Source organism: Strix uralensis, chromosome Z (genome assembly GCF_047716275.1).
Source record: "Strix uralensis isolate ZFMK-TIS-50842 chromosome Z, bStrUra1, whole genome shotgun sequence".
Lineage (NCBI taxonomy): Eukaryota > Metazoa > Chordata > Aves > Strigiformes > Strigidae > Strix > Strix uralensis.
The window spans coordinates 17,381,700-17,408,209 of NC_134012.1; the positions used below are offsets into that span (position 1 = coordinate 17,381,700).

At 39.6% G+C, this 26,510-nt stretch overlaps 1 protein-coding gene across 3 annotated transcripts in view; it reads left to right on the plus strand.

Moving 5' to 3' along the window:
- DGKQ (diacylglycerol kinase theta) overlaps positions 1-26,510 on the plus strand; it is a 98,624-nt gene that overhangs the window by 20,758 nt on the left and 51,356 nt on the right. For all 3 annotated transcript variants that reach the window (XR_012627024.1, XM_074855622.1, XM_074855623.1), the window contains exons 2-6: positions 2,386-2,465; positions 14,918-15,017; positions 19,813-19,898; positions 20,631-20,756; positions 22,186-22,339. Coding sequence is in view for 2 of the 3 variants with exons in the window: in XM_074855622.1 (XP_074711723.1) it covers positions 2,386-2,465; positions 14,918-15,017; positions 19,813-19,898; positions 20,631-20,756; positions 22,186-22,339 (546 nt within the window). In the remaining variant the exon portion in view is untranslated. The remainder of the gene's footprint in view (positions 1-2,385; positions 2,466-14,917; positions 15,018-19,812; positions 19,899-20,630; positions 20,757-22,185; positions 22,340-26,510) is intronic.

Genomic DNA, 26,510 nt, shown 5'->3' on the forward strand with positions numbered 1-26,510 from the left:
GGAGCCTTACTTCTTTCAGCTGGTTTGGAGACACCTCTGAGTTCTCAGAGTTGTTTGTGTAGGTCTTGGTTAACTTGTGTATTGAGTTATTGTGTGTGCACTTAAAGCTAGTAGCCACTTGGAAATACTGGTCTTGCAGACTTCAGTTGCCTGCTGCTTCTTGCAGATCATAAAATTTCTGAGAGCAATCTGCAGCACCTTACTCTGTTCTTTCCTTTGTAGTCTGCCTGCTTCTGAATGAGAAAAACAAGAAAAACAGTGCCATTTCACTGAATTTCATTAGTCACTGATGCTTTCTCCTCGACACGCTCTCACCCCTTTACAAAGTTCTTGACAGCTGCGTATTTATATTTGAAGCTTCATATTGTCACCTTTTGTGGGTTGACGCTGTGGGAACCTTTGTCACCATGCTTCTGACTGCAGAGGTCAGTCCCCCTCACCTAGCCAGGTTCAGCTGAGCTTCGAGCACCACCTGTGAGACAGTGAAGAGGCTGCCTGAACAAAGGGCTGGGGCAAATGTCTTCCTGCTGTGGCAGGGCGTATGTGGTAAATTTCAGATTAGCTGGTAGCTTTTCTTCTGCAGCCTCTGCAGATCTGCTCTTGTAGCAACCAGCTGACCCTCCTAAAAGTGTCAGTAGAAATGGTGCAGAGACCTGAGGAGAGAGTAGAGTACTTCTATCTACTTCCATGTTGTGGTAACATACATAAGTTTGATAAGAATTCACCAGTTCTCTGTGTGGTTGTACCTGTTTTCTAGAGCAGGACATACATCTTTAATCTGCCCGGATAACCACTTTTTTCTCTTTCGTCTCCTCTGTGCTGATGGGCTGTGTGCTCTTTCCACCATAGTAACCACCTCCAAATGTGCTGGGCATCTGCATTTTCAGCTCTGAGAATCTGCTTTATCATCCCTTCATTGGCTTGTTTCCACCCCTTATCTGTCCCACTTAGTCAGGAATGCTATCAACTTTTAAAGATGCACGTAACACTTCATAGCACCCAGCAGAAGGTTTGGATCAGCTCTCGCCCCACTTTCTTTCATCAGTGCAGTAATCACTCGGTGTTCAACTATTAGTGATGAGTAACATGTTTTTATGCAGTAGGGACTTGCAGTGCTGCTTCTTTTTCTGACTTGCAGACAAATGAAAAACAAATGTCTGGCTACTGCTTACATTAAGATGAGTACCAATGTGAAAAGGGTCATCTTTTTGTGCCACCAAAAGGAAAGGTTACTTTACATGGACTGGCAGTAAGCTGTGTAGAGAAGTGGACCGGATTTTAATGGCTTGAGTTGGCATGGGAGAAGTGGTGTTGTGAAATCAGAAATTGGTGAGCTAGAGAAAGGGTAGGAGAGGAAAATTGTTTGCTTTTGATGGCACTAGCACATACAGTCAGTAATGGCAGTGGGCTGCAGATGGGAAGCTTGAAGCACATGGGAGTTTTTTCAGTTACTGGTGAAATTTAGGAAGTGGTATAGTGTGCTTCTTAAAAGGAGGGATGTGCAAAAACCTCCTGTGTACAGCAGCAGTTGCCACTGGCCCAGCACTGGGAGAGGTCTGCTCTTCCATGCAAGAGGTCAGGGCCTGAGTATCTGTGTAAAGCTTCACACTTGAACTGGTAGAGGGTAATTCTGAGAGGAGGACTCTAAAGCTGTAGCTGCATGACTTGATTAGTTCCTAAATAATGTGAGGTGGTAGGAATGAAATAAAGAATCCCTTGTTTTCTTTGCACAGCTTAATATCATGTAAATCCATGGTAAGCTGTGGAAAATATCACCCCCATGAGAAATTATTTTTTCAAATGCCGTCTTGCTTGAAAGCATGCTTTGTGAAGCTCGGGTGGAATTCTAAACTTGTTGCTTCCACAGTAAAAGAAATAATTAGTTGCTCTTGACTTTCAAAGCTGCATGCAACTGGTGATCTTTAGTTTCTTCATCTGTTATGCTCAGTGTGTATCAATACTGTGTTTTCTCCTGTCACATGCACTAGCTTGTAGAATAATTACATTTCAAACATGTAGCTTTGGCTACATCAGAGAGCTATTTTGGACTTTAGACTGTTTAAAATATCTTTTGAAATTTAAGAGGTCATTTTGGTGCTTATGGACAGAGAGTGTGGGAGGGCATGACTTGCTGTAGGCCTGTAATGCATTGGGATAAACTCTCCTTCCTTTTCCATTGCCAATATCTTAGTAACAAAATGAGCTGGAATTCACGCACTGCAAGAGTGGGACATTCATGTACATTCTCAAACCTAGGGGAGAGCAAATGTGTTTAAAAAAGATGTGTTCCTAATTGTATTTGACTCCGTATTATTTTTTTGTTTGTTTTTCACAAAGTCCCTTGTTTGTGAAGACTTGTTCATGGTTCTTATTTTATTTCCATAGTTTGCAACTTCATGTCTCATGAAAAGTGCCTCAAGAATGTCAAGATACCATGCTCATGTATTGCTCCCAGCCTTGTAAGGGTGAGTAAGCACACACTGCCTTGTCTCTTTCTTGAGATAATAGCGTAACTGTATCACTAATGAACGTGGTGTAGTATGGTGGTGGCTTGTTAATATCGTAATGCTTATATCAGTTGTGTTAGTCATCACTGAAGCTTTTATAGCTGCTCAAAGGCAAAGTTACATTTCCTTTGAAAAGTCCCTGCTGTGGGCAGCTGTGGATTATCTGTCTTTGAAGCATAGTTATTTGCATTCTTTAAATATTACTAGATGTTTTTATGTGTGTGTCATTACCTGGAAGCCTCACGGTAATGGAGTGAGGTGACTGATTCATATTGGTGCACTCAGAAAACCATACCATGTGTCATACTAAAGAAGAACTCTGTACACTACCAAGTTTTTTAAATTGCATGTTAGTGGGAAAATGCTGAAGCTTCTCTGCCTAGTGAAGGGGCTGTTCGGCTTCTATTTATTGCTGTGTCTTAAGGATTTGCATGTTTACTGTGTCCAGAGAGTAAAGTCATTGCATCAAAAGCATGACATTTCAAAGTAGAAAAATCATAAGGTAGGACTTCAGTTGATAATAATAATTCAAATTTATTTATTTTGGTAATTAATAAAGTACTTGCTTTCAGATGCCCTGTGACTTTGTCTCCCACAAGACTTCATGCTTAAGAGGTTGCTTTTAAAGTTTGTGGAAGATAAATCAACTTTAAAGATGATAATAGGATGCAACTAAGGTATTAAGAAGCTAAATTGAGGTGAAAACAAAATATGTTATCCATTTGGGAAAGAATGGCAGAAAAGGAAAAAAAGGGAAGAAGGAGATGAGAAACTTTACTAGAGAAGTAGTAAGCACTACAAAAGCCTTAAGGAGCCATATGTAAAACTCAAATGAGACATGACTGTAAAATCAGAATCATGTGCATTACAGACCTCGCTGACTAAAACCCCATTTAGGGGAATGCATTGTGTAGACCCAGGAACCCGTGACGGGGAGCTGATTCCTGTCTTTGTATCCTAAAAAGCTTTACAAGTTCCTTTATGTTGTGGAAACCTATGTAGGTGGTGAGATGGGAAAGTTTAAAGCAGTATGTAACTTGAGTTACAGGAATTGGATAGAGAGAAACTAGCTACTCATTTTTCTTCCATTTGCTTTGTCTAGATGATAATGCTGTTAGGCTTTGCTACATGCTTCCTCTTCCCCACATACTTTTAATCCTGAGTGGTATAATTTAGTTGGAAAAAGATGTCTGATACATAGAAAGTTGCCAGTGAAATAGTGAGAAATATTGTGCTAAGTCTTAGGACCAACGGTAGAGGGACATGTAGAGAGTGAGAAATGTTGTTACTGAGAATTGACATCATACTGTCAATTCAGTATGCTGGCGCTCAGTCATTGTAGCATGGGAAAAGTAACGATCAGTCAGATGATATAGGTATCTTTGCAAGGGCCTTGGAGGGGATGGTACAAATCCAACTGGGAAACATTCATTTGATTTATAGTGTCAGAGTTGTAAAGATTTGTGACTGCTTCTTTTGTGAATTTGCTTTGAATTTAAGTCATTGTTCAAAATAGTATTTGTTCCTTTGCTTTTGCATGGTAAAAATCCTGCTTTTAAACTTCATAATGTTTCCACTTGCATCAGTCATGAATGTCAGTGTAGTCTTTTCGTTCTTTCCCCATTCTCTACCTGCCCCCACACATGAATTTTATCTAATTGTTTGTTGTTTACATATAAAATCTAATTATCCTCCGTGGGCAGTAGAATTTGTTTTATCTGAGCATTGTTGTCAGCCTTCAAAGCTGTTTGCAGTTCAGTGTTGCAGTATTTAGCTGGAAAGAGTGATTTGCTTTATCTGTGTTGAGCTATAGCGATTATGTTTCGAAAATACTGGATTGTGCTACTCTTTCTGGACAGTCTTGTCCTCCTTGATGTGGTCATCCAAGTTGCACTAATCGTAGTCGGATGTGCAAGTGAAGTCTGTCATATGGGAGACATTGTTTTGTGTGCAGACTCTATCAAAGTAAATATTGAACTTGGTATTTGCTTAAAAAACAGAGCAAAACCCAAATTATAATCATTTGTAAAATGTGTGGAAAGTTTATTTTCTTAATCTCCCTTCTCTCTTTTCACATTATTTATTATTTATTTATTATTAAAAGATCTGACATAGGAGGGAACACTGATAGTTCCTTCTAGTATATCAATGTTCAGTGTATTACAGAAATGAGATTTTTTTTTTAATCCCCTGGATTTCATCTAGAGAAAATGACAATTCTTAAATCTCATCAGAATATGTGTCATTTGATACTAAGTCAAACTATCAGAATAATTTTTCAGCAGGTGTTTCATGGAAACTTTTATTCCTGAGAGTAGGGTTTCCTTCCCAGGGTCAAGTAAAGGCCCACAGAGTCACAAGCATGCCATGACTGCATCCAGCCTCAGATCATTCTTGATCAGTTCACTCTTAAGGGTGCCCTAAGAAATTTTTTGCACTATTGTTAATCATTATTGCCTGCATTTAGTATTCCACACTGGATCCAGGTCATGATGTTTCAAAACGAAACTTCATGGGTCAGTCTTCTGAAGAAGTTTGTCTTTAGGGTTTATAGGGGATATGATTTGTTTCGCCAGTAAGGTCTCAGCAACTTTTCCAAATTCAAACTCTCTCTCCCCTACATTCCCATCCATAAGTATTTGCCTACCCTGAGGTATGTGGTAAAAAAAAAAAAAAAAAAAACCAAACAAAAACCCACACTAAACCAAAAAACCACCCCCACCAAGACCCAACCAAAAAGCAAAAAAAACCCCACCCCCCACCCCGAAAACAACCAACACCCAATAAAAAACAAAATACCAGTGAAAACAAAACCTCTGTGGGTGTGAAATGTGGAGTTCTGTTTTCTTTTGTTACATTGTAATTGAAGATGTATTATAAGCTTTTTACCCCATAGATTTGCCATAGTGTGTGTGTTTTCTGTATAACTGTTCTTTGAAAACTAAATAGAAATGTGAGTATATTAAAAGTGGGTTTAGTGAAGTTAGGCATTTGCTATGCTGCTTTTTCCTCGTTGTGTTGGTGCATTGCTGTTTCTAAACATTTCCACTTCAAGAAGGGTTAATAGACTGTTCTTGAAACTTTCTTGTGTGCTTTTGTTCTGAAAGCCAGCTTGTCTAGAATGGAAAAAAGCTGGTTTAGGTCATCAGCTTCTCCTGAAGCTTTCTATGCTAAAAATAAAACTTGGCTTTGTAGTTCAGAAGGTGGGTAACTGTTGCATTCGTGGGTTGTGATAGTTAACGGGAAGGTTGTGGTGCTCACAGAGGTCTATCCAGGCAGGTGGGTGTTGCCCTTGCCTGCTGACCTGAGTATCTCCTTCTGACTGCTGGATTCATTAGTGGTGGTTGGTTGGGTCAGTTCCTTGTGAACTGAAAGTAGAAGAGAAGGAAAAAAAAGATACTTGAGTTAGGGTTAAGTCTCCCTAACCCCCCTTCTGATAACCTGTTATGTATTGGACATTTCATACACAACAGCAGCATCTCATTTTTTTTGCAGCTGAAGGAGTTCTCTACTTGGACACAGCCTCTTTTTTTGTTTACTTTCTCTTCCTACCTCTGTTCCCTTCCCAAGAAGCAATGGGAAGCTTCAACAAAGTATGAGAAAAAGACTATCAAGGTTTGGTTACTGCTTCATTTGCCTTGGAATAATAAATCCCCTAGTCTCATTGAGTTGTCAGAAGTATCTGATGGATTTTTGTGTGACTGCCTCAGAGAATTAGTTTTTTAAGGAATTTTGTTGCAGGTGGCTCATAGACATTTTAACAGCTGGGAGAGAGCTTGGCAAGCTGTGAAGGAGAATTTGATGGGGTTGGATTAGGTGGGAGTTCTGGGGAGTATAGGGGGAAAAAAAATCAGAATCCAATTTTGGGAAGTCATTCCTTGGTGGTTGTGGCAGGTGTTGGAGGTTTTATATCAACATGGGTTAAAAAATGCTGCAGTGAATGCTTGCTGAACTTCTACTACTTCTCCCAGCTGTTGTGGTTTGAGCTCAGAGGGCTTAGCACCACACAGCTGCTCACTCCCTCCTTCCCCCCTGCGCTGGGAAGGAGAAAGTAAAGCAAAAGGCTCAGGAATCGAGATAAGGACAGAGAGGGATGATCCGTCCACTACAGTCATGGGCAAAAGACAGACTCATTAGGGGAAGAAAAAAAAGAACATAAATTTAATACAGACACTAACAACAACAGCACTTAACAGAGTCAGACCATAAGAAGCATTTCTGCATCTTGAAAACACCTTTACCCATCTCTCCCTTCTTTCCGGGCTCAGCTTTGCTCCTGATACCTGTATTTCCTTGCCCTCAGTGATACAGGGGGCAGGGAGTGGGGGGTGTGGTCAGTCCTACCCTTCTTCCACCTCAGGGGTATGGAAGGGGAACTTCTGGCATTCCTCCCATTCCAGCATGGTCTGCCTCTCACAGGATACAGTCCTCCACAAACTCTTTCCAACATGAGTCACTCCCCATGTAGGTCACCCCCCCATGTTGCACTCCTCCAAGTGCCAAACTACAACAGCAGGGCCTTCTTCCCATGGGGTCCTGGCCTTCTTTGAGTGCAGTCACCTGGCACGGTGTGGGTACCCCCACAGGCTGCAAATTGTCTTCTGCTCCACTGGTGACCTCCATGGGTGGCAGGGGGGTGACCCTGCCGTCTCACCACAAGATACAGGGAGGCCTCTGCTCCAGCACACCTCCCCCCTTCTCCTCCTTTCTTCCACTGACTTTGGTGTTCACACAGATGTTCTCCTCACAACTGTTCTTACAATTCCAACTCCTCCTCTCAGGTTCCCCTTCTTAAATACGTTATCGCAGAGGTGCAGCTAATTGGCTCAGCCTTGGTGCAAAGGTGCGTCCAACTTGCAGCTGGGGGAACTTCAAGAAGCTTCTCACAGGGGGCCCCGCTGTGGCTCCCTCCCCTGCTACCAAAAACTCCCGCCACTCCCTCAAACCCAGAACACAGCGGACTGTCATAGAAGACAGGCTGAAATTCAGTGTTCATGAATAAGCTGTTTGGCATATTCTTGTTAGATCCCATCTTCAGATTACTGTGTATTTAGCATGCATCAGTCAAGGGACTCTTTATCCTGCTTCTCTTGTTGTATCTTCTTGATGGTGGTGGTGGAGTTAAATCTGTAACATGAACGCAACTTAACAAATACATACTTAATATTTTTCCTCTTTTATATATTACAAAAAGAAGTTTGGGAAAGTTCTTTCTTTTCTCTCTTCTTGCCCTTTTAATTGTACATAATAAAGAGGCTTTTCACAGAGGTTTTTTCACAGGTTGTCCTAACAATGGTTGGACCCCAAGCTGATCTTTTTAGCAGGGCCTATTGTGATAGGGCAAGGAGTGATGGTTTTAACTAAAGAGGGTAGATTCAGACTAAATGTAAGGAAGAAATTTTTTACAATGAGGGTGGTGAAACACTTTGCCCAGAGAGATGGTAGATGCCCATCTCAGGAAACATTCAAGGTCAGGTTGGATGGGGCTCTGAGCAACCTGATCTAGTTGAAGATGTCCCTGCTTAAGCAGGGTGGTTGGCCTAGATGGCCTTTGAAGGTCCCTTCCAACCCAAACTATTCTATGATTCTGTGATTTTACCTGAGTGGTTGCTGGATAGTCTTGAGCACCTTCATCAAGAAGGTCCATCTCTGGTTCTTCAACACTTGACCCATACCTGCGTTGTTTCAGCAAGGCACTTGCTTGGCATGTAGCAGCCACATGGCATAATTTAGAAGTCAAATGAGGTGTAAAACTGCTTGCTGGTAATTTTGGCACTGCACCAAGGTTTCCTCCTTTTCCTCACCAAAGTGATAGTCCTTTAACTCTGGAGTTAAGGGATGGTACCCCCTAGTTCATAAACTCAGGAGAGTTGAAACATGATGCAAGCTGCCTGGTAGCCTGCGAACTCCCAGATAAGAACTGTAGCTGTATCGATTCTTCGGGTTCAGAAGTGGTATGGGATGTCACTGTGTTTGTTTCTTTTAACTCTTTATCTTGATAAAAGGAGATGGACTTTGATTTCCTCTGTAGCAGTAAAAGCAAGGAGTGACTGTCATTTGCATATCATTTTCTCTTTCCAGTACAAAAAATGCTAGCCGAAGCAATTCTTAATTGCAGTGGAAATACAAGTCTCATTTTCTAGTAGAAGTATCATATATTCCTGATTTGAAATGGTATGGAATTTACTGTATAGTTCCCATCACAAAGGGTCCTTGAGAGCTTATAGATAAGGCCTAATGTCCTGTTACAGAGATCTGTAGGATGGAGAAAAAAAGTTCTTGGATATGGTGAGGCTGTATATGGATGTGTGCATTATTCTGATGAGATAGACCCAATTAAAAGGTTGATAACCAAGTATTTGATTTTCTCATCTCTCCTGTCCTGTGATACATTGAGACACCATTTAATTTGTATTCTTATCTGATTTCAGAACTTCCACATGCAATGTGTACTTAAAGTTGCTTTTGAATGCCAACTGATACATCAAGAGCTCAGAGGAAGAGTGTCAATTTGGACACAACTGATGAGTAATTGACAGGCATTGTCCCTAAAAGGAAAAAGTAGAAACAGAGTGCATTCAAGTGCATGCAGTGTATTTAAGTTGCAGAAATCTTTTGCTACTAAAGCAGAGAGGTTTCAGGCAAATTAAAGCACTCTTTGTAATTGCTGAGTAATAAGTAATTGAAAAGATGTCAATACTGGGAAAAGTTAAATCACAAAGTCAGAGAGGGTGTAGTCTAGACAATTAACCTGGACAGAATAATCATGGTGTTACTGTAAATTCCATCTCAAAAGAACCCTCTAAGACTTAGTTTGAAGTTTTAAAAGGCAGGCATTCTTTATTGCAGCACTGGATGCACGGATGCATGCCAAAACACAAAGGCACGCTTATTATATACAATAGAAGAAATAAATATTCATGTAATTTCCAAGAAGTACACACCTATTTCCAGAGAATCTAATGCATATGTTAATACATTGTGCAAGCTTACTAAAATTTGGGGAAGGGTCTCTGAGGGGCTTCCATGGGGGTTTTCAGTGGTCTGTGGTAGTCCCTAGTGGTTGTTGAAGAGGTGTCTCTTAGTGTCCTTTCTGTGAACTCTGAGTCTTTCTTTCATACAAGGTCTTGTCTTGGCTCATTGCTCTGTCTGTAAAGTTTCTCAGCTTCCTTATCTTTGACTTCCACATGTCTTTTGGTTTCTCTGCCCTCCCCAGGATGTACCCTTCACAGTTGGAAAAATTATGTTCTTGGGTTCATTCTTGTTTGTGGCCCCTTACAGCAATTATGTCCTTGGGCTCATTCTGTCTGAGGGCCCTTATAGCAATTAGCACCAACTGCTTGCAGGCATCAGCTAGCAGGCATCAATGGGGTGTACTCAGATGTGATCACCATATCTAACCTCTCTAGAGCAAAGGTTTTTAGTGTCAGAGTGAACCTTAGGAGCATTAGATAAGGTAGTACTTTTGCACTGGAAACATCAGAATACATGGAAGATGTTCTTGTTTCAGAAACACCAATTTAATTTGTATCAGCAATTTTTTTTTGACCGTATGTTGAGAGCAGTCTTTTTGAAAGACCCTGTGTGACTACCCTTGTGAGCATTTAATGAAGATGGTTACTTCCGAGTTGGTTATGCTTATCCTTAAAATGCCACAGTGTTTGTGAACAGAAAACTAGTGACATTAAGTTAAATTCCCTTTGCTCAACCTTTAGAGGCTATTGTGTGTTTGTATCCTTATTTATGTGTATCCTTTCCTACTTGAAAGCTGATTAGCCCTACACTAGTGTAGGTCCTGCAGCCCTGCTTTCTCAGTCTCTCCAGTAGGTTTTACAAGTCCTGCCAAGTGAGATTCTCTGATGTGACAGAGAAGGATTCTTTATTGCAGCACTGGATGCACGGATGCATGCCAAAACACAAAGGCACACTTATGATATACAATAGAAGAAATAAATATTCATGTAATTTCCAAGAAGTACACACCTATTTCCAGAGAATCTAATGCATATGTTAATACATTGTGCAAGCTTACTAAAATTTGGGGAAGGGTCTCTGAGGGGCAAAATAATATTTAGACACAGGCCTAGGAAAAGTTTTCAGTGGGTTGTTCTTTTTTTAAGACTGCCCGAGGCAGCCGTTGTCACTTTGGCATTTGGTATATTTATATTTCTCTCGTTCCCTTTTCAGTCTTGGAAGTCTTTGGCTCAGGATTCAGGCTAAAAACTTTCTTCTGCCTGATCTGGTAGAAAAACAGCTGCAGCTGGGTGAAGAATAGGCCTTCATGGAGCTGTATTTTTCCCTATTGAGGTATCCAAAAGGTTGCAGCCTAGTAAGACTTGGCCTGACCTGACTCTCTCCATGAACCGGAGGGTTTGACTGGTAGCTGGGCTGCTCTGTATGCAGTGGTTCGATTTCAGTGAAAGAGCACTTAAATTCACAATCTATCATGATGCTTGATACCCTGTGGCATTTCAGCATGAGGAACAATTGTAAAAGGCACTACCAAAAGAAAACAATTCTATTCCTTCTTTTTCTTCCAAAGTTTGGATGTTAAGGTTAGTTCGTTGCTGTTCTTTCTGTATGATGCAGAATTCCTGTGCACTTGCACAGATTGCACTGAAGGGGTTAAAATCTAAGTTTTAGGTTTCTATAGGATGAAATTTTATTACAGGCTGATATGAACTTTTACATTTCTTAACAGATGTCAAGAAACAAAATAGGAGGTAGGAGTATCTTGACCATGAGTGCAAAGTCATTCTGGAGCTTATTCTGTGTTACCACTACACTTTCTGTCAATGGGCTTCTGACCAATACTCTCAGGGCACTTAGATGTGTTTTAATGGTATTACTAGCAGAAATTTTCTATATATTTCTGCAGAAATCGATTTTAGTGCTTTGTCTAAGGTAATTTAAGTAGTTGTATTGGAAAAACAGTTTTAAACTCTCATGAATTATTAACTTTCTGTAGGCCACCTTATGTGTATGTACTTTACTGTACTTATACAGGTGGATATAAATAAAAGAATAATATGTAACATATAAATAAAAGAATAATATGTAACATTTCATATTCTGACATGCTGAGTTTTGATTTTTTTTTTTTTTTTATGTATTGGGTACTTGGAACTTGTTCAGCAACAAATGAAATATAGGGAGCTGCTGGGAGAAACATGATGTGATTGATGAGTTTGTTATATTGTACTTGCTCTTTATCTTTCCTCTTTTTCCATCTTATTCCCATCCCATTTCCCACTGGGGTCTGCAGTGATTTTATACCTGTCACTTCTAAAGCAAGTTAGAAAGACCACTCATAATAAAATTTCTTTGGCTTGTTCCAGAAAGAAAGAGTTGAAGGAACAGATTTTTTTTTTTTTTTTTTCCCCATGCAACATTTCAATCAGCAAGTTTTTCCCTTCTTTTTGGCAGTGACTTGAGACTTCAGAGGATTGTCATGAGGGTCTGAACAACTGCAGAATTTAGTCTTAGTGTCCTTCCTGTGAGTCTTCTGGATAAGTACAGTCAGACCCTGAATATGTTTGACTCCTGTCAAAGTCCTTTCTCACAGTCTTTCCCCAAATAAATACTGTTTTTCACAAAACTCTACTTTGATCTTTTGATCTATGGAGGATCCTTTTTCTTCAGCAGAACCTTTCTGTGACAATAATGAAAAGCATTCATTTCTATGCTAGATATAAGATAAAATAGCCAAACTCATGTCCAGGGAATGTTTCAAACACAGGTTGCTGAGGGGATGGGATGATTATGCTAGGTGTCCAAAGCAGGTTATTAACCACTCCAGAGCTAAAGAAGGTCTCCTCTGCATCTGATCTCAAGGGGAATACTACTGCCTTGGGGATGGGTGGCTCTGCTGTGCCTGGGGCTCTGGCGAGAGTAGGGCAGGCAGAGGACCTGAAGGTGACATTTCAAACCTGAAGAGAGGTTGGGATGTGCAGAAAAGCTTTGCTGAAAAAATCCCGCCACGGCTTTTCAGTACCCCTCAGAGTTGCTGTATCTGGCTGGGATTGTGCTCACGTAGCCATTCTAGTCATCTCTTTCTGAACTTGAACTCATTGTGTAGGATGAATTTTGGGCAAGTGGCCTTCTCCCATTAAGCTGGGATTGGGTTTTTCTTTTATTTTTGGAGCAGTTAGAGTGAGAAAACAGCTCTGACACTTTACATCCAGAATAGCTAAGCCAGGTAACTTGTGTGTTACTGTACAGCGAGATACAGTTTTTCATTTCCTCTGAAGAAGTAGCATGAAAGTACAAGAAAAGTGGGCAGCAATTATAAACCTTGAACTTAATCTGAGATAGTTTGATTAAAGTTCCCCAGGCTATATATATTTTTTTTTTTTAATAAACATGCATTATATGATTAGGGTGTTCTGATTTTAAAAAAAATAGAATAATGCAAGCCAACCACAAACTTTGTCAGAGCTGGAGGGCTGCAGAGAATGAAATTTCTGTTTGGGTTGATAGGAGACAGACCCCAAAGCATGGTGGTTTGCCTGTATTTTTAAATCCTGAACTTGTACGTAAAGTGAAAATTTGAAGCTTTTTTGGAGGCAAGGATATTTTGTAATATATCATCTTGGAGATACTGATAGGAAATCCTTTTGGTAGGCTGGCTGGCAGCCCAGCATGGTGGGGAGCCTGGGATCTGGACAGGCAGTTTCCCGGTCAGTTAGGGACCAAGGATTCCTCCAGACAATGCGGTCTGCTGAGGCAGTGAACTCTGCTTGATCAATCAACTGCTGTGCATGATCTTGTTCATGTCTGATAACACAGGCATATTTTGTACCTCTCTTCATCCTCCTTTACTCTCAAAGATTAATTCTGAGGAGGACTGGAGGAATCACATGCTTTGCAGTTTGGGAGTTAGTGATTTTTCTTAATTAAACTTCCAGCAGTGTTTCTTTCTCTGTGTGTTACATCTGGCAAAACTTTATCTCACTTATTTCATTGCGCATGCTCAAAATACAGGATTGTTTAGTATAACTGTCCCCACGCTTTCAGAGGCAGAAACACTGGTGGGAATTAGACCTTTATAACTAGAAGTGACTTACTGGGTCATCAAATTCTGTGTTCCCAGTATGTGTCAGATTTGCTGCTAGTGGTTCCCAGGAAAATCCTAACATACAAAGATAAAAATTCAAATCCTGCTCAGTAACTTTGGAGGATTGTTTACTAGTACATCCAGGAGGAAAATAAGCTATCTGTGACTATACGTATCTTAAGTCATTATTTCCAACTTTTTACTGGGAATGATTGATTTCATTTCACACCTAAATAACCATTTATCAGCCTTTACTAGAAATACCTATTTTTTGGATGCAAGAACCAGAAGATAAATCTGATATGTTTGTTGTATCAGGAAGGACATGTGAGATGCATAATACTAAATACCTAAGTCATGACAAACTGTCGTGGCAAACTTTTATGGAAGTCATTTGGATTCTAGAATTTTAAATATGCAATTATGCTTCTTTCTTCTAATGTGAATGTCAATTTAACAAAGGTGGGCATCTTGTAGGAAGAGTGGTCTCTAGAACAAGTATGAAGCTCAAGTATGTTATTCTTCATTTTTCATCTTTTCTTCTGTTGTTCGTTTTGGTACTGTCGCTTTCAGTTTTCATTATTAGTCACTAAACAAGAATAAAACTCTACCTTTTTAGGATAAGTGAATAGTATACTAGAAATACATTTGCTAAAACTGTTGGTACAGCTCTTGGCAGGAGGATTTTGAAATGTGTCATCTTCCACCTACAGTCAGCAGGAACCTCAGTACGGATGTACTTCAGGAGCTGGATCTCTGTACCATCCAGGCTTTGAAGCTTGCCTGGGGAGGGGGGGGGGCGGGGGCCGTGGAGGGAGACCGGTGCCTTTGTCCTGATCAGCCAGTTGGCTGGGCTGTTTTCGGAGAAGAGGTGAAAGGCATGTGGCAGGTACTGGACTGTGGCAGCACTGAGCCTTTAAAAATTGTCTTGAGTGTGTCTTTAGGGTATTTTGTATACATATGCAACTATTAGTCTTTAATCGTCCTGGTTTCAATTAAGAATACTTAGGAGAGGAACTGTTATTCCAGGTAAGTTGCACAGCACTGTACCCAAAGGAAACCTTTGGATTCATGGCACTGCAAATCATCAAGAAGCTGACTGGCACTTAAAAATATATGCATTATATATTAAAACCCAAGAATTTTTAAAAAAATTTAAAAAATAATTATTTAAAGTATTTCAAATATATTTTTAAATACGAAATTTTTTTAAAAAAGCATGATTTGACTTTATATTTGTTAAGTTTACACTGTATATACTGTCCTGTCTGGCATGATAAAGCAGTTTCTGTGAATTGTAATGGGCACTTTGAAAGTTGTGGTTGATGATGTCTTGTGCATTTTTCATTGGCAGGTTCCAGTTGCACACTGTTTTGGGCCTCCAGGACATTACAAAAGAAAGTTTTGCACTGTGTGCAGAAAGTCACTGGAGTCACTTGCCTTTCGATGTGAAGGTAACTTAAAAAACCCTACTTGTATAGGCATCTGTGTGTTATCCAGTAGCATACACTTTGCTTATATTGCATACCCTGAAGGTATGTTTATACATACATACATACATATGCACTTACTATGTTTGAGAGATTTTTGGGTTGTTTATCATCCACTCATTGATTATAGAAATGTGTACTTCAGCTTAAGGAATAATAAATAATTTTCAATAACCCACAGAATTTGTTAAATGTATATACTCTTTCATATTTCCTCCAATTTGCTTTGAGCAAGTCTGTGGTGTTGATGGTATGCAGTGAATCCATGCCTGAGACGTTCAAAGAGAAGCTATTATGGCAAAAGAGACTTCTTCTGTTGAGGTGATTTGTTTCTGTTTCCAGTGGAAGCTTTTGATGAAGGGAATCATCAGGTATTCATGTTTCTAAAACCTCACCCTTTCTTCAAAAGAGTGGAATATAACTTTTTTGAATTACAGGTCTCAGAGATCTGTTGCTTGTAATGGGGATGAGGTGCCTTCAATGGAAAGATATTTGAAAATATTATTTGTGAAAATAGTACTTCTCTGAGTGTTCTGACATGGATTCTCTGTAAAAACAGTAATTAAAGAAATCACCCAAACACCAGAATTATTATTTGAAATACATGAGTACTTGACTGATTTTGCCATGGGGCAACTTCTCCCTTGTCTCCCCTGTCTCGAATGTCTAGTAATTGTTGTTCAGTTGATGTTGTGAGGTTGAACAGAATTAGTATTTTAAAGGATTATTACCTGTGAATTGTTTAAAAAAAAGATAGTCTACTGAGAGAAGAACCAATTCTGTAAGGGTTTGAGATGCTTTCAAAATTGCTGTTATGCTAGAGATAATTTACTATTGTCGCCTATGTATATGTGTAGGCGATACGTTTCTCTTTGATCAGGGCATTTAGACTTACCATGGTGCAGTGCTTTTGTTTCTGCTTTTCTCTGGTGAGCTGCATAACAAATCTAAACTGTGTTCTTCTGACTAGTGGGAATCTGTCAATATAGTTACCATGCAAGTTGAATGGTTTGGTGGGATGGTCAAAGAGCTACAGATACCACAGAGTCTTTTATGATGATCTGTCTTAATAAGCCTCAGAACTTGTGTGGCAGGAGGTAAACATCGAGAATTTGAAAAGAAAATTTTTGCTAGCTATGTCCTCTTAACTCTTGAAAATAGCTTTAGTTTAGTGATGTATTTTAGTTAAAGCTTTCTAAATTTTGCTTTCATATTCTTACTCTCTTAATTCTACTGTATTAGCATTTTACCCATTGCAAGAGAATATTAATTTTTTCAAACGTTTCCATTTAAGTGTTCTTAAACAAGAAATGCATGAAATTGCATCTTATATTTAGGCATTACAAATGCACGGACATTCTTTTCCTGGTTAGTGAAGGTTCTGAATTGTGTTCCTCGCATGGATTAAACAGTTTTCTTGTTTTGCATGGTGTGACTTGTTTGCTGTCCTGTTTTCTGAATACCAGTAAGTCTTTAACTTGTTTCTCTATGCCTTTCCAAAATGTAGCTTAGAAAGGGCAGTTGAGGTTCATAAAATACACAAGATTCTTCCCTTACTCTTGAAAGAAATACTTTCAGAATTTTAGAAGTCAGCTGTTTTAAGCTGTAGAGCTTTTAAATCCAGATGGAGATGTTGAATGTTCTTTCTTTGTTTTGCATACTTCTAATGACTTAGTAATACAAGTCTATTGTTGGTTATGATGTTCTCTTCTAACATTGAAATTTAAAGAACTTTTCCTGGAATCTGCCATAATTAAGATAGAAAAGAGGGTTAAGGTGAACTTACCTATTCTAAGCAAATGATTGACATCATTAGATGTACTTTTAAAATAATTGAAATAAGTTGGACTCTTCATACCTTACAATAAAATAAATTTTCTTGAAAGAAATTGAAAATTTTCAGACAAGTACTAAACGCTGTGGGTGCATGGTGGGGCATCTGTTCTAAGAAATGAGCATGCATGTATATTAACCCCTGGTGAGATAAATACACACAGTTCATTGGCAAAAATGACAATATTTGGACTCAAAATTCTACTAACAATTACTAATTACTTTGGATAGCTTTTTTGCTGTAGAATTCACTGGTAACAGTTGAACCTGGACTCATGATGGTGAGAGTTGCTCTCCCTTTTCTTTCTAAGAAGGGCTGGAAAGAAAAAAAGAGACCAAACATTTTTTAGTGTTGGATCCTTTACAGAAGTTTCTTATTAAGCATCAACTGAGAGTAGCAAATTTGCTGAGGAGGGAGGCAGTTAACATTTTAAAGGTTATTCTGACAAGTTTATGTATCTGAAATTAACCAGCTTGTTTTTTTGTCAATTATAAAGAAATTCACTGCACTTTCATGACTAGCTTGCGCAGAAAACTGTCATTCTGAGTTAAAGAATTGTGTAGATTATGGAAGGGCTGATAAAGATGAAAACTTCTCTTTGTAGGCCCTCTGATTTGACTTGATCTTTACATACTAAAAACTTCATCTTTCCTACCAGCAGGATATCAATCTTAAGGTTTTAACTCCTGTGACACTCCCACCCTTCCCCTGCACACATTTTCATATTAATTCTGAGTTGGGGTTGGTGTTAGAAGCAGCAGATGTGAATTAAACTAAGGGAAGAAAAGCCCACTGTGTTCTTAGGAAGTATAACAAAGGGCAGTGTGTGCCAGAATTAACAATAAAAACCCCAACTCTTTTGTTAATTCCTTGAAGCCACAATTTGGTCTACAGAAACTTTTACCATTAGTGAGGGTATGACTCAAAAGCATCTAGCTTTCCCAGTAGCTGAATTGGCAAAACCATAAAATATTCCTGTTATATCTGTGAATATGGAGAAATGTGAGGTGGAGGAGGGACTGTGTCACACCTCATACAAAAAGTTCTTGAGCTCAGTGAAGACACACAGTATGGGGGAGCTGGATGTGAAAGCTTGTGGTTGACTTAGTAAGCCCTGTTAAAAAAGGCTGTGCTTTGGTGTGGTGGTAGATCATGGTCTTCTGCGGGCTTAGAATGAGAGAGTGTTAATGCTCATCGCCTTTCTTAGAGCCCAGAGTTATTTCAGGATAACATATTATTCTCTATGTAACTTAAAACTGTTTTCAAGAAACTTTCAGATAATGTGGCTAATTGTGCAGTTGCCTGCCACCTTCCAGGTTAGTCTTCAGACTTTTGCAATGTGCTTGGAGCAATAACCTGTTTGAGCAGAACAGAAAAAAAATATTTGAAGAATTTGATGCTTGCCTCTTACTTTCATTTACTCAACAAAAAAATCGGATGCCTTCCCAAAGTACTTGTATACACAAGTCTTCAGAAAGCAGCTAGAGGAGTATCTCTTTCATCCTTCTCTGTCTGTGAGGTCCATAGAGAACTTTCCTAACTCTTGCAGTAATGAAGCTAGGTACTGAGATCTTTTAGATGTGTTTTGTTTTGTTTTGTTTTGTTTTGTTTTAAATGATTGATCCTTTGCAGCCTAGCATTTTAACTGGGTTTTTTTGGGTAGATTCTCTGTTCTTTCACATCTCATGCTTCAAGTCAGCTTTTAAATAATGAAGGTACTTTATCCAAAAACAAGTTTGCCTAAAACTTTACAGGCCTCACTAAAATTTCTTACAGCTACAGTATCTAACAAGTATTTTGGAAGACAATGTTAAGCTTACTTAGGAGAGTATGCTGAAAAAATTACTGTTTTCCTTTTCCTGACATTGAAATGATGGTTTACCAGATGCAGACATAGCTTGGACAAATCTCTGAGATTAACATGCCAGTTTATTCTGGTCAGGTTTAAAATTAAATGCATTGAATGTCATCTGGCAATATAAAGGATTTATTTCCTGAGTAAAACATTCTTTCTGGCTGTTGCAATCTCCCTGAGAATGATGTTCTCCAGTCATTTTTGCATGTTCTGACGTCAGTGTGTGTCGTATCACTTTGCGAACATAAGCAAGTCCGTGCCAGTGCAGGCGTGCTACGTGGGTCAGTGGCTGATCCAGCCTCTGCCACGTCTCCCACGGGACGCTGAGCAAGACAGGGCTCCTGGCTGTTCGTAGGAGTGGGGTGCTGCTGTCTTGCTGCTCTTTCGGTGGCAGTACCCGCTTCTTTGCTGGGGCTGGGAACTCAAATGCACCTCATCTTGTGTTTCCTTGTGCTTCTGACAGCTCCAGGGGTGGAGAGAGGGACTGTCCAGCAGAAAAGCACCTGCTGTTTTGAACCCACTCATGAAGTGCCTGCTTGCTTTGCAGTAGGGTTTGGAAAAGGGTTTGTAAAGGGAATGGAGTATTGCTTCAGGAAGACCGTTACTTTACACTCAAGACTTGGTGGTATTTGGATGCAGAAGGACAATTTTCTTTCTGTTAATGCTTCTAACATTCAGGTTTTTTGGACTTCATTAAATCAAAGTAGACTTCAGGCACAATTATATTGGAGTAGGCAGCGGTTCCTGTGAAACTGAGACAAAGTTGTAATACGCCAAACAGTTGTTACAAATGGAGGAAATATGGCAAGTGCTTATGAACAAAATTAGCTCAGCCTTTCCTTATACTTGCTGCATCAGCTTCAGGCAAAGGAAGTAGAGCAACACACAGGACAATGCTGATAAACTTCTTTTATTGCCTGTCTGACGCATGGAAAAGAGCATAAAGGAAAGAAAGTATGGTGCAAAAAGGTAGTGGAGGAGTATCGGAGGGATGGAGAGAGAGCGGGAGGAACTGCAAAAAATGTGGGGTTTCCAGCTTAAAGAAGTTTTTTTTGTTTTCATGCTTTTAGTTTGTGAGCTACATGTGCACACAGACTGTATCCTGTTTGCTTGCAGTGACTGCCGTCAGTGTCACCAGGATGGGCACCAGGAGCACGTAAGTGTGGATCCCTCTGCAGCAGAACGTGGTCATGCATTCTCAGTGTGAAAACATGGGCCAGAGGAGGGAGAGGAGTCTTGGCCTTATCTTTCGTGTGCTGCTAATTATCAAAGCACTTCTGCTGCTTATTGTCAGGCAAGGGAAATGTGTGGCTTCAGAATGTATCGCAGACAGTGAGATGAACTTAAATTCTGACGTATTCCTGAAGCTTATTGAAGATGTGCTGAAAAGTCTGTGCAATGTATGCAGCGTCCTAATTAAAAACAAATAAGTCAAGTATCTTATCTAAAAATTTGCATTGCAGAAGCTGGCATGGAACTCTTTTTTTTTCTATATGTTGAGCTGTTGGCTGCACTGCATCCCTGTCAAACATTATCATATTCCTCAGGCTTCCTGCAGTCTGTCTAAGGCAAGACTGCCCATCTTCTCACTGTAAAATACGTCCGTAATACTGACCTGTCAGGGTTTTGTTTTGGTTTTTTTTTAAGAATATTGGGTTTGGTGGACTGTGAAGAAAAAGCATTATGTGATAGGTTTTTTGATAGTTTGATAAACTTATTTCAGGGAAATGTAAGTTGTTCAGGTTCGTATTTATAGTGAGAAAACACTTAATGTCCTACTCTGTGTTGCTGTTTCCTCAGAGCTGTTTGAACTGATGATTTTAAAGTTAGGTTGAAGATGCTTCTGTATCTGTTTTGTGTAACACTAAGTCATGACATGTTCCCCCAGGATACTTATCACCACCACTGGAGGGAGGGAAACCTTTCTTCAAGTGCTCGTTGTGAAGTTTGCAAAAAAACCTGTGGCTCTTCTGAGGTGCTCTCTGGCATGAGATGTGAATGGTGTGGCATCCTGGTATGTTGTGCTGTTGCATATATTTGTGGGAACCCTATATATATATGCACATGCTTATTTAAACACTTTATACACATATACTTTATTTGTATACTTTATAAATATACATTATAAATACACTTCATTTATACACTTATATAAATAAATACATACTTATGTGTTAGATGAGAAATCTGATTTTTTAAATCCCCCCCATTAGTCATTAAAATGAGCAGTTCTCACAATCAAATTTTACGTAAATCCAATGGAGTTAAAATTTAACAGATTCAAATCTATACATCTCTGCGTAGAAGCCTGCAGTTACTTTTTCTGTGTGAAATCAGAATTTCTTTCAGATCACATGAATTCTGCAAGGTCAAAGACTTACCATTGTAATATGCTTATTCCTCCTTCACTGTAGAATAGTTCTTAACCTGGGTCATTGGGGTTTTTTTAAGCTGTCAATATTGATTTCTGTTTTTCTGTTCATGTGACGCATGTTTAATTCCTGTGCAACACGATATGGTACCTGTCAATAATCTTCATGAAAGCCACAGCTTTTCACATACTGATACAAAGTCTGCTGTGTAGGTAACGATTGATCTGTACACTCAATGCTACCTCTTATTGAAATATGAGGAAAGTGCAAAATAGCAAAAGTAACAAAGTAACAAAGATAGAGTGGGAACTGAAAAAGTATATATAAGTAATTATTAATTTGCCACTTAATGCAGGATGAGGTACTCTATGTAATAATAATTTAAAATGAAACTCAGGTTATTCAGTATTTCAGGTATGATTTGAATAATTTAAATTTTTTAAAAAATATTATGGGTTTTGTATTTTTATTCCAATTCATAATGTCTGAGGTGGGAGGGGCTGTCTTTGAGAACACTCTAACAAATATAATGTATATGGCTACACATACAAAGGTATATGCATTCAGTAATGGCAGATGATCTCAACACAAGTATGAAGGCAGAAACTAGCGAGTCATGTTTTGGAATTAAACTCCGAACAGTGTTCTCTCTGAACCTGCAAGTGGGTACAGCTGTGTAATAGGCTATTGCTATTTTCAAGCTATTCAGTATAATCTGCCTACCTTTCCCACCTTCCCCAGAAAATATCTGTATAGAATAGAAGATCCAGGATTTGAGACCAAAACTTTGAATTTCTCTACAGAACCGCATAAAAACCTTTAGTTTTTAGTAGAGCAGGTAGGTAGTTCTTGAAGTTTCTTCACGTTAAGACTTCCCGTTGTTGGTTATATAAAAACTGAATGGAACAAAGTGAAATCTTACGTGAAAAATGGGTTGCTCATTTCATGAAAGTGATTTACAAAAGGTCTATATGTGTCATAACCTGGGTTGTGCAATCCCAGTGCATATTTTGTTATAAACAAATTTGCTTTGTGTCTCACTAAGGTCCTAATTGATGCTTCTCTTTATAGGCTCATGCTGCTTGCTACATAATTGTCACACCGGAATGTACTTTTGGAAGATTAAGGAATATGATTCTTCCTCCAAACTGTGTGCAATTATTTTCTCGCAACTTCAGCAAACTGCATTGTTTTCGAATATCAGAAAATTTGCAAACAGAATCAGGTAACAGCTGTCAAAGTTGAATGCAACTAATTGATGAGCATGTTTAACCTAGTGTTGTAATTCACTGAAGCATATGATTGTTAATTTTCACTGGCTTTTGTGGCAATACTATAACTTCCTGCTACTTCTAAGACAGGGTAGAAATTTTTAAATACGGACTCTGTGTAAAATGCTGAAACTTCTGTTTACTGCTGGAGGGCAATTTGAAAACTGTTCTTTAAGCACACAGAAAGTGGAAACCTAAAATCCAAAAACTTGCTTGGCAGATTAGTGTTATCATTGCTACAAACACTTGCTGATATACATGTTGGTTTTTATTTGGCATACCATGTATAGAGATATTTTTATTTGCCTCTGATTAAGCATCTGCCCTTTTAAGATTTCTGTGCTGAAAGGAACTCATGTATTTAGCAGGGTGATGTTCTGCTGCCATCTAGAGTGTATGTTTGTTTAACAGCTCTTTAGGAAAAAGCATTTTTTAAGCTGCAGAAGTATTTTCTAGTTTAGAATTTGATTATTATGTTCTTGTAAAGCCTTTCTTTTGGTGCTTGAAAACAATAGGAAGGCAAATAAAAGGATGGCAAAATATAGGTCATGGAGGTTAAATATTTGCTACTGCACTTTTCTCAACCTGACAGGTTGTTCTTGAACTTTCTGCTTTGAACATGCAGGTTTGGTTTTGGTGAAGGCAGTTGGTCACTAGCAGGAGCTATGTGTTATGTGCAGAAGCTATAGCAGGAGTCCTGCTACTGCGTAAACTGCATGACCCTAAGTCTGTATAACCCTGATACACTGACGTGACCTCTAAAAGCGTGAAGGGCAAGGGTTTTGTTGGCTGGCATGTTTTTTTCAGAGAGTTATTTTTCTTTTTAATTTTGCTTGTTGGTGGGGAAAGGTGAATTACAACACATACTTGAAAGTCATGGAGTTCTTAATGCTTCTAGTGTAAGAAATACCAGAAATAAACAATCTGGATGAGCTTGATTTTGCTGGAAGACTCATTATGAATCTCGATTCAGGTCTATTGTTAGGTATTCTACAAGTGTCCCAAAGGCTTAAGTGAAGATAAAGTTGTATTATTATTAACAGAAGTTAATCACAAGCCTTTTAAATAACCTCTTCAGGTGTGACTTTTCTGATGTTAACTAAGTTTGTCTTTTAAACAGTGGTGTGTTCTTTTAATATGTCAGACTTAAACGTTTTCCTTCTTTAACTTTTAAATTGCCTCTAAGGAAAAATTGAACATGGACCACCTTTAGTGAAAGAATCCAAGGCTATAGCTGCACCTTCTAGTCTCTTCCTTCATTATTCTACATGGTGGAAGAGAAAGTTTTCCATTTCAGGATTTAGGCTATGTGTTAAGTGTATGAGTTCATGTTACACATATTCAGGTTTTTTTTAAGTAATAATGTTTTTGCATTCCTTTAAAATGTATGGTTTTTACTTTGAATTGAGAGAAGCAGTACAGACCAGTCATTATCTGGTGGTCAGAAACAGATGCATGGGGAAGGAGAAATATTCAGTAACTTAATTTAGACAATTTCCAATGCTTTAATGTGACATGAAAAAAAAAATAAGAAAACCCACCACATTTGGAAAGCCAGAATGTGTTTTTATAGTGCTCAGTCTGCATATACCCAGATAAAATGTAGCAACTCCCTGAAAAATCTCCTTTCTAACAGCAGATCTCTTATCTGCTGGTCTGTGAGAATGTCTGCTCCTTGGGCTCAGCTACCTGCCACACAGTGGGCAGTGGCCTCCTAGGGTGGAAGGGCTGCTGACCCCAGGGGTGCAGGGGCCAAGCCATGGGGATACTCCCCTTTCCTCTTGCTGCTGGTCCCAGATGTAGCTCCGAACTTGATGGCTGCCTCAGCACTTGACGTCTTCCTTGTTTCATGGTTAATAGGCCACGCTTGTGTCTCAGCACAAGGCATGGAGAATAATACTTGCGATATGGTACCTGCCTTGCAGTCTGCTGTCCATAAGGGATTTTATTCTGTCTTTCCTTAGCCAGTGATGGTATGTGACACTTGTTTTAGCAGCTTGGTCCCTAATGCTCAGGTACAAGTCTGGTCCCATCATGTGTGGCTCCTTGTTACACCATTCACATCCTACTGAGGCTTGCTTTAGGACCTGTTGCTGGAATTTTGCTGCTCGTAGTTGTCTGCTGGAGATGCTGTCTGCAGGTCCCTGCCAAAGGCATCAAATACCATCGCTACGCGGGACTTTCCCTGTGCCCAGATTCTTCCTTAAAGGCAGAGCTGGGAGTTGTGTTAAACTAATTCTCACATCATCCTGCATTGAGGGAGCTCAGTGTTCTGACCTGGTAGTCCTCCTTGTTACCCATGTTCGTAGAACAGAAATGCATCTTCTCGCAAAACCCCACTAGCTCCTGGCATGTGCTGAAAGTTAGCGAGACATGTCATGGGTCCAGCAGCTCCCTGACACTCCTCAGGACGTGTTTGAAGCTCTTCTGACCATGGACCAGCTTGGGACAGCTGCCCTGGGAGTTGCTTTGGCTTTTCCAGGGGGAGGCGTAGGCTTCAGATGGCAGATGTCATTACAGATTGCATGCGCGTTGGAGATGCTTCTGGGGAGCAAGGAGCATTCAGCTTTATTGGAGGATAATAACACTGATGTTCTCACTTCTGTGTGGCGCGTTGTGCAGGCACGCTCGTTCAGAAGTGGCATGCACTGAAGGTGCTCTTGTGTTGCGGCAGCTCACAAAGGGCATCGCTGTCATGTCCCACTCAAACGAGGGAGACGAGTGACTTAGATTCGTAAATCCCCAACAGAGTGGACAACGGTGAGACAAGTCTCAAAGCTCAGACATTCATTAATTTCCCACAATGTGTTAATTGGATACACAATAATTGACTAAGTATGTAACAAATTATGACAAGTGTGTTACCTAATGATAATAAGGAAAAAGGAAAAAAATGAAAGAAGAGAGGTAGAGGTAGAAATAGAGATCACTGGTCTGGGTTCCTGCATCAGTTCTGCTGAGGGTTCAAGGATGCATTGTCTTCACTTCACTTCACTTCACTTCACTCCTTTCTTTCTATATCTCACTCCTCGCCCCCCCCTCGATTTATACCCACTTTCCTTGGGTCCGTCCCCTAGGTCAACCCACATACCTACGTATCCCATGGATGGGGAGGGGTAAGGTGCTTCATGGGATGATGTAATTAGCATGATCTTGTTAATCTTCATTAGCATATGCAGGGGTGTCAACTTTAATATGCACTTTGCAGATAATGAAGCAAAGGTCATTCACCAGACAGATGGCCCTTGAAACTTTACAAGATGCACCAGAGCAGAACCATCCTGCCTTCACAAGGCCTATCCAGCCCACCTTATCAGCTCCAAACTCCTCACTATCCACCTGTGATTATAGTTTCGTTACTTGTGAAGTGAGACATTTGTTGGCTCAGAGGGCTTTTGCTTGCCTCCCATCCCTTTTCTCTTTCTCAGGCTGTTTTGCTCAGTCTCTGTTTCTCACAGGCCTGTTTCTCTCAAGAGCTGTTTCAGAGAGTTACAAGTTGTTTCTCACAATCGCTCAGAGGAGGTCTGTGGTAGTCACCTGGATTAGTTAACTGCTGCAGGCACAGCTCTTCCCAAGCTGATGGTTGGGAAGTGCCAGATGACTTGTCCTAGACAAAGAATAAACACATCATTACTGACCTACTGGGGACTATTTGTCCAGATTAGCTTTTGCCACTGAGTAAATGCCAACATTCATTGAACATTTCTGTGCTGAAAGTGACTTTTCAAAACTCCTGGGCTACCAGGGGGAAGCAATGATAGGCCAGTTCTCTCCCCTTCCTCCAACAGACGCCTGTCTTAGTGTACTATTTCAAAAGGAGTTATTCTTTAGAATAATATCAAGATGCTCTTAGTGTAGGTTTCCCTACTGTCCAGACTGAGGGAGAAAGAGTAATAAAAGATGTCAGCTTTTTCCCATTTAAACTTAGAAAAAGGGGAGGTTTGGGAGCAGTCAGGAAATCTTTCATTTCTTGTTGTATTTACTTACTCTTTTTTTAATTTGATTTTATCTGAAGTGAAATTCAAGAAGGCATTCAGCTTCCATTTATTTCAGGGTGTGTCTCAAGATCATATTGTCTAGATTTCTCTCCAATCTGAAACTTAATCTGTTTGTCTGACAACTATA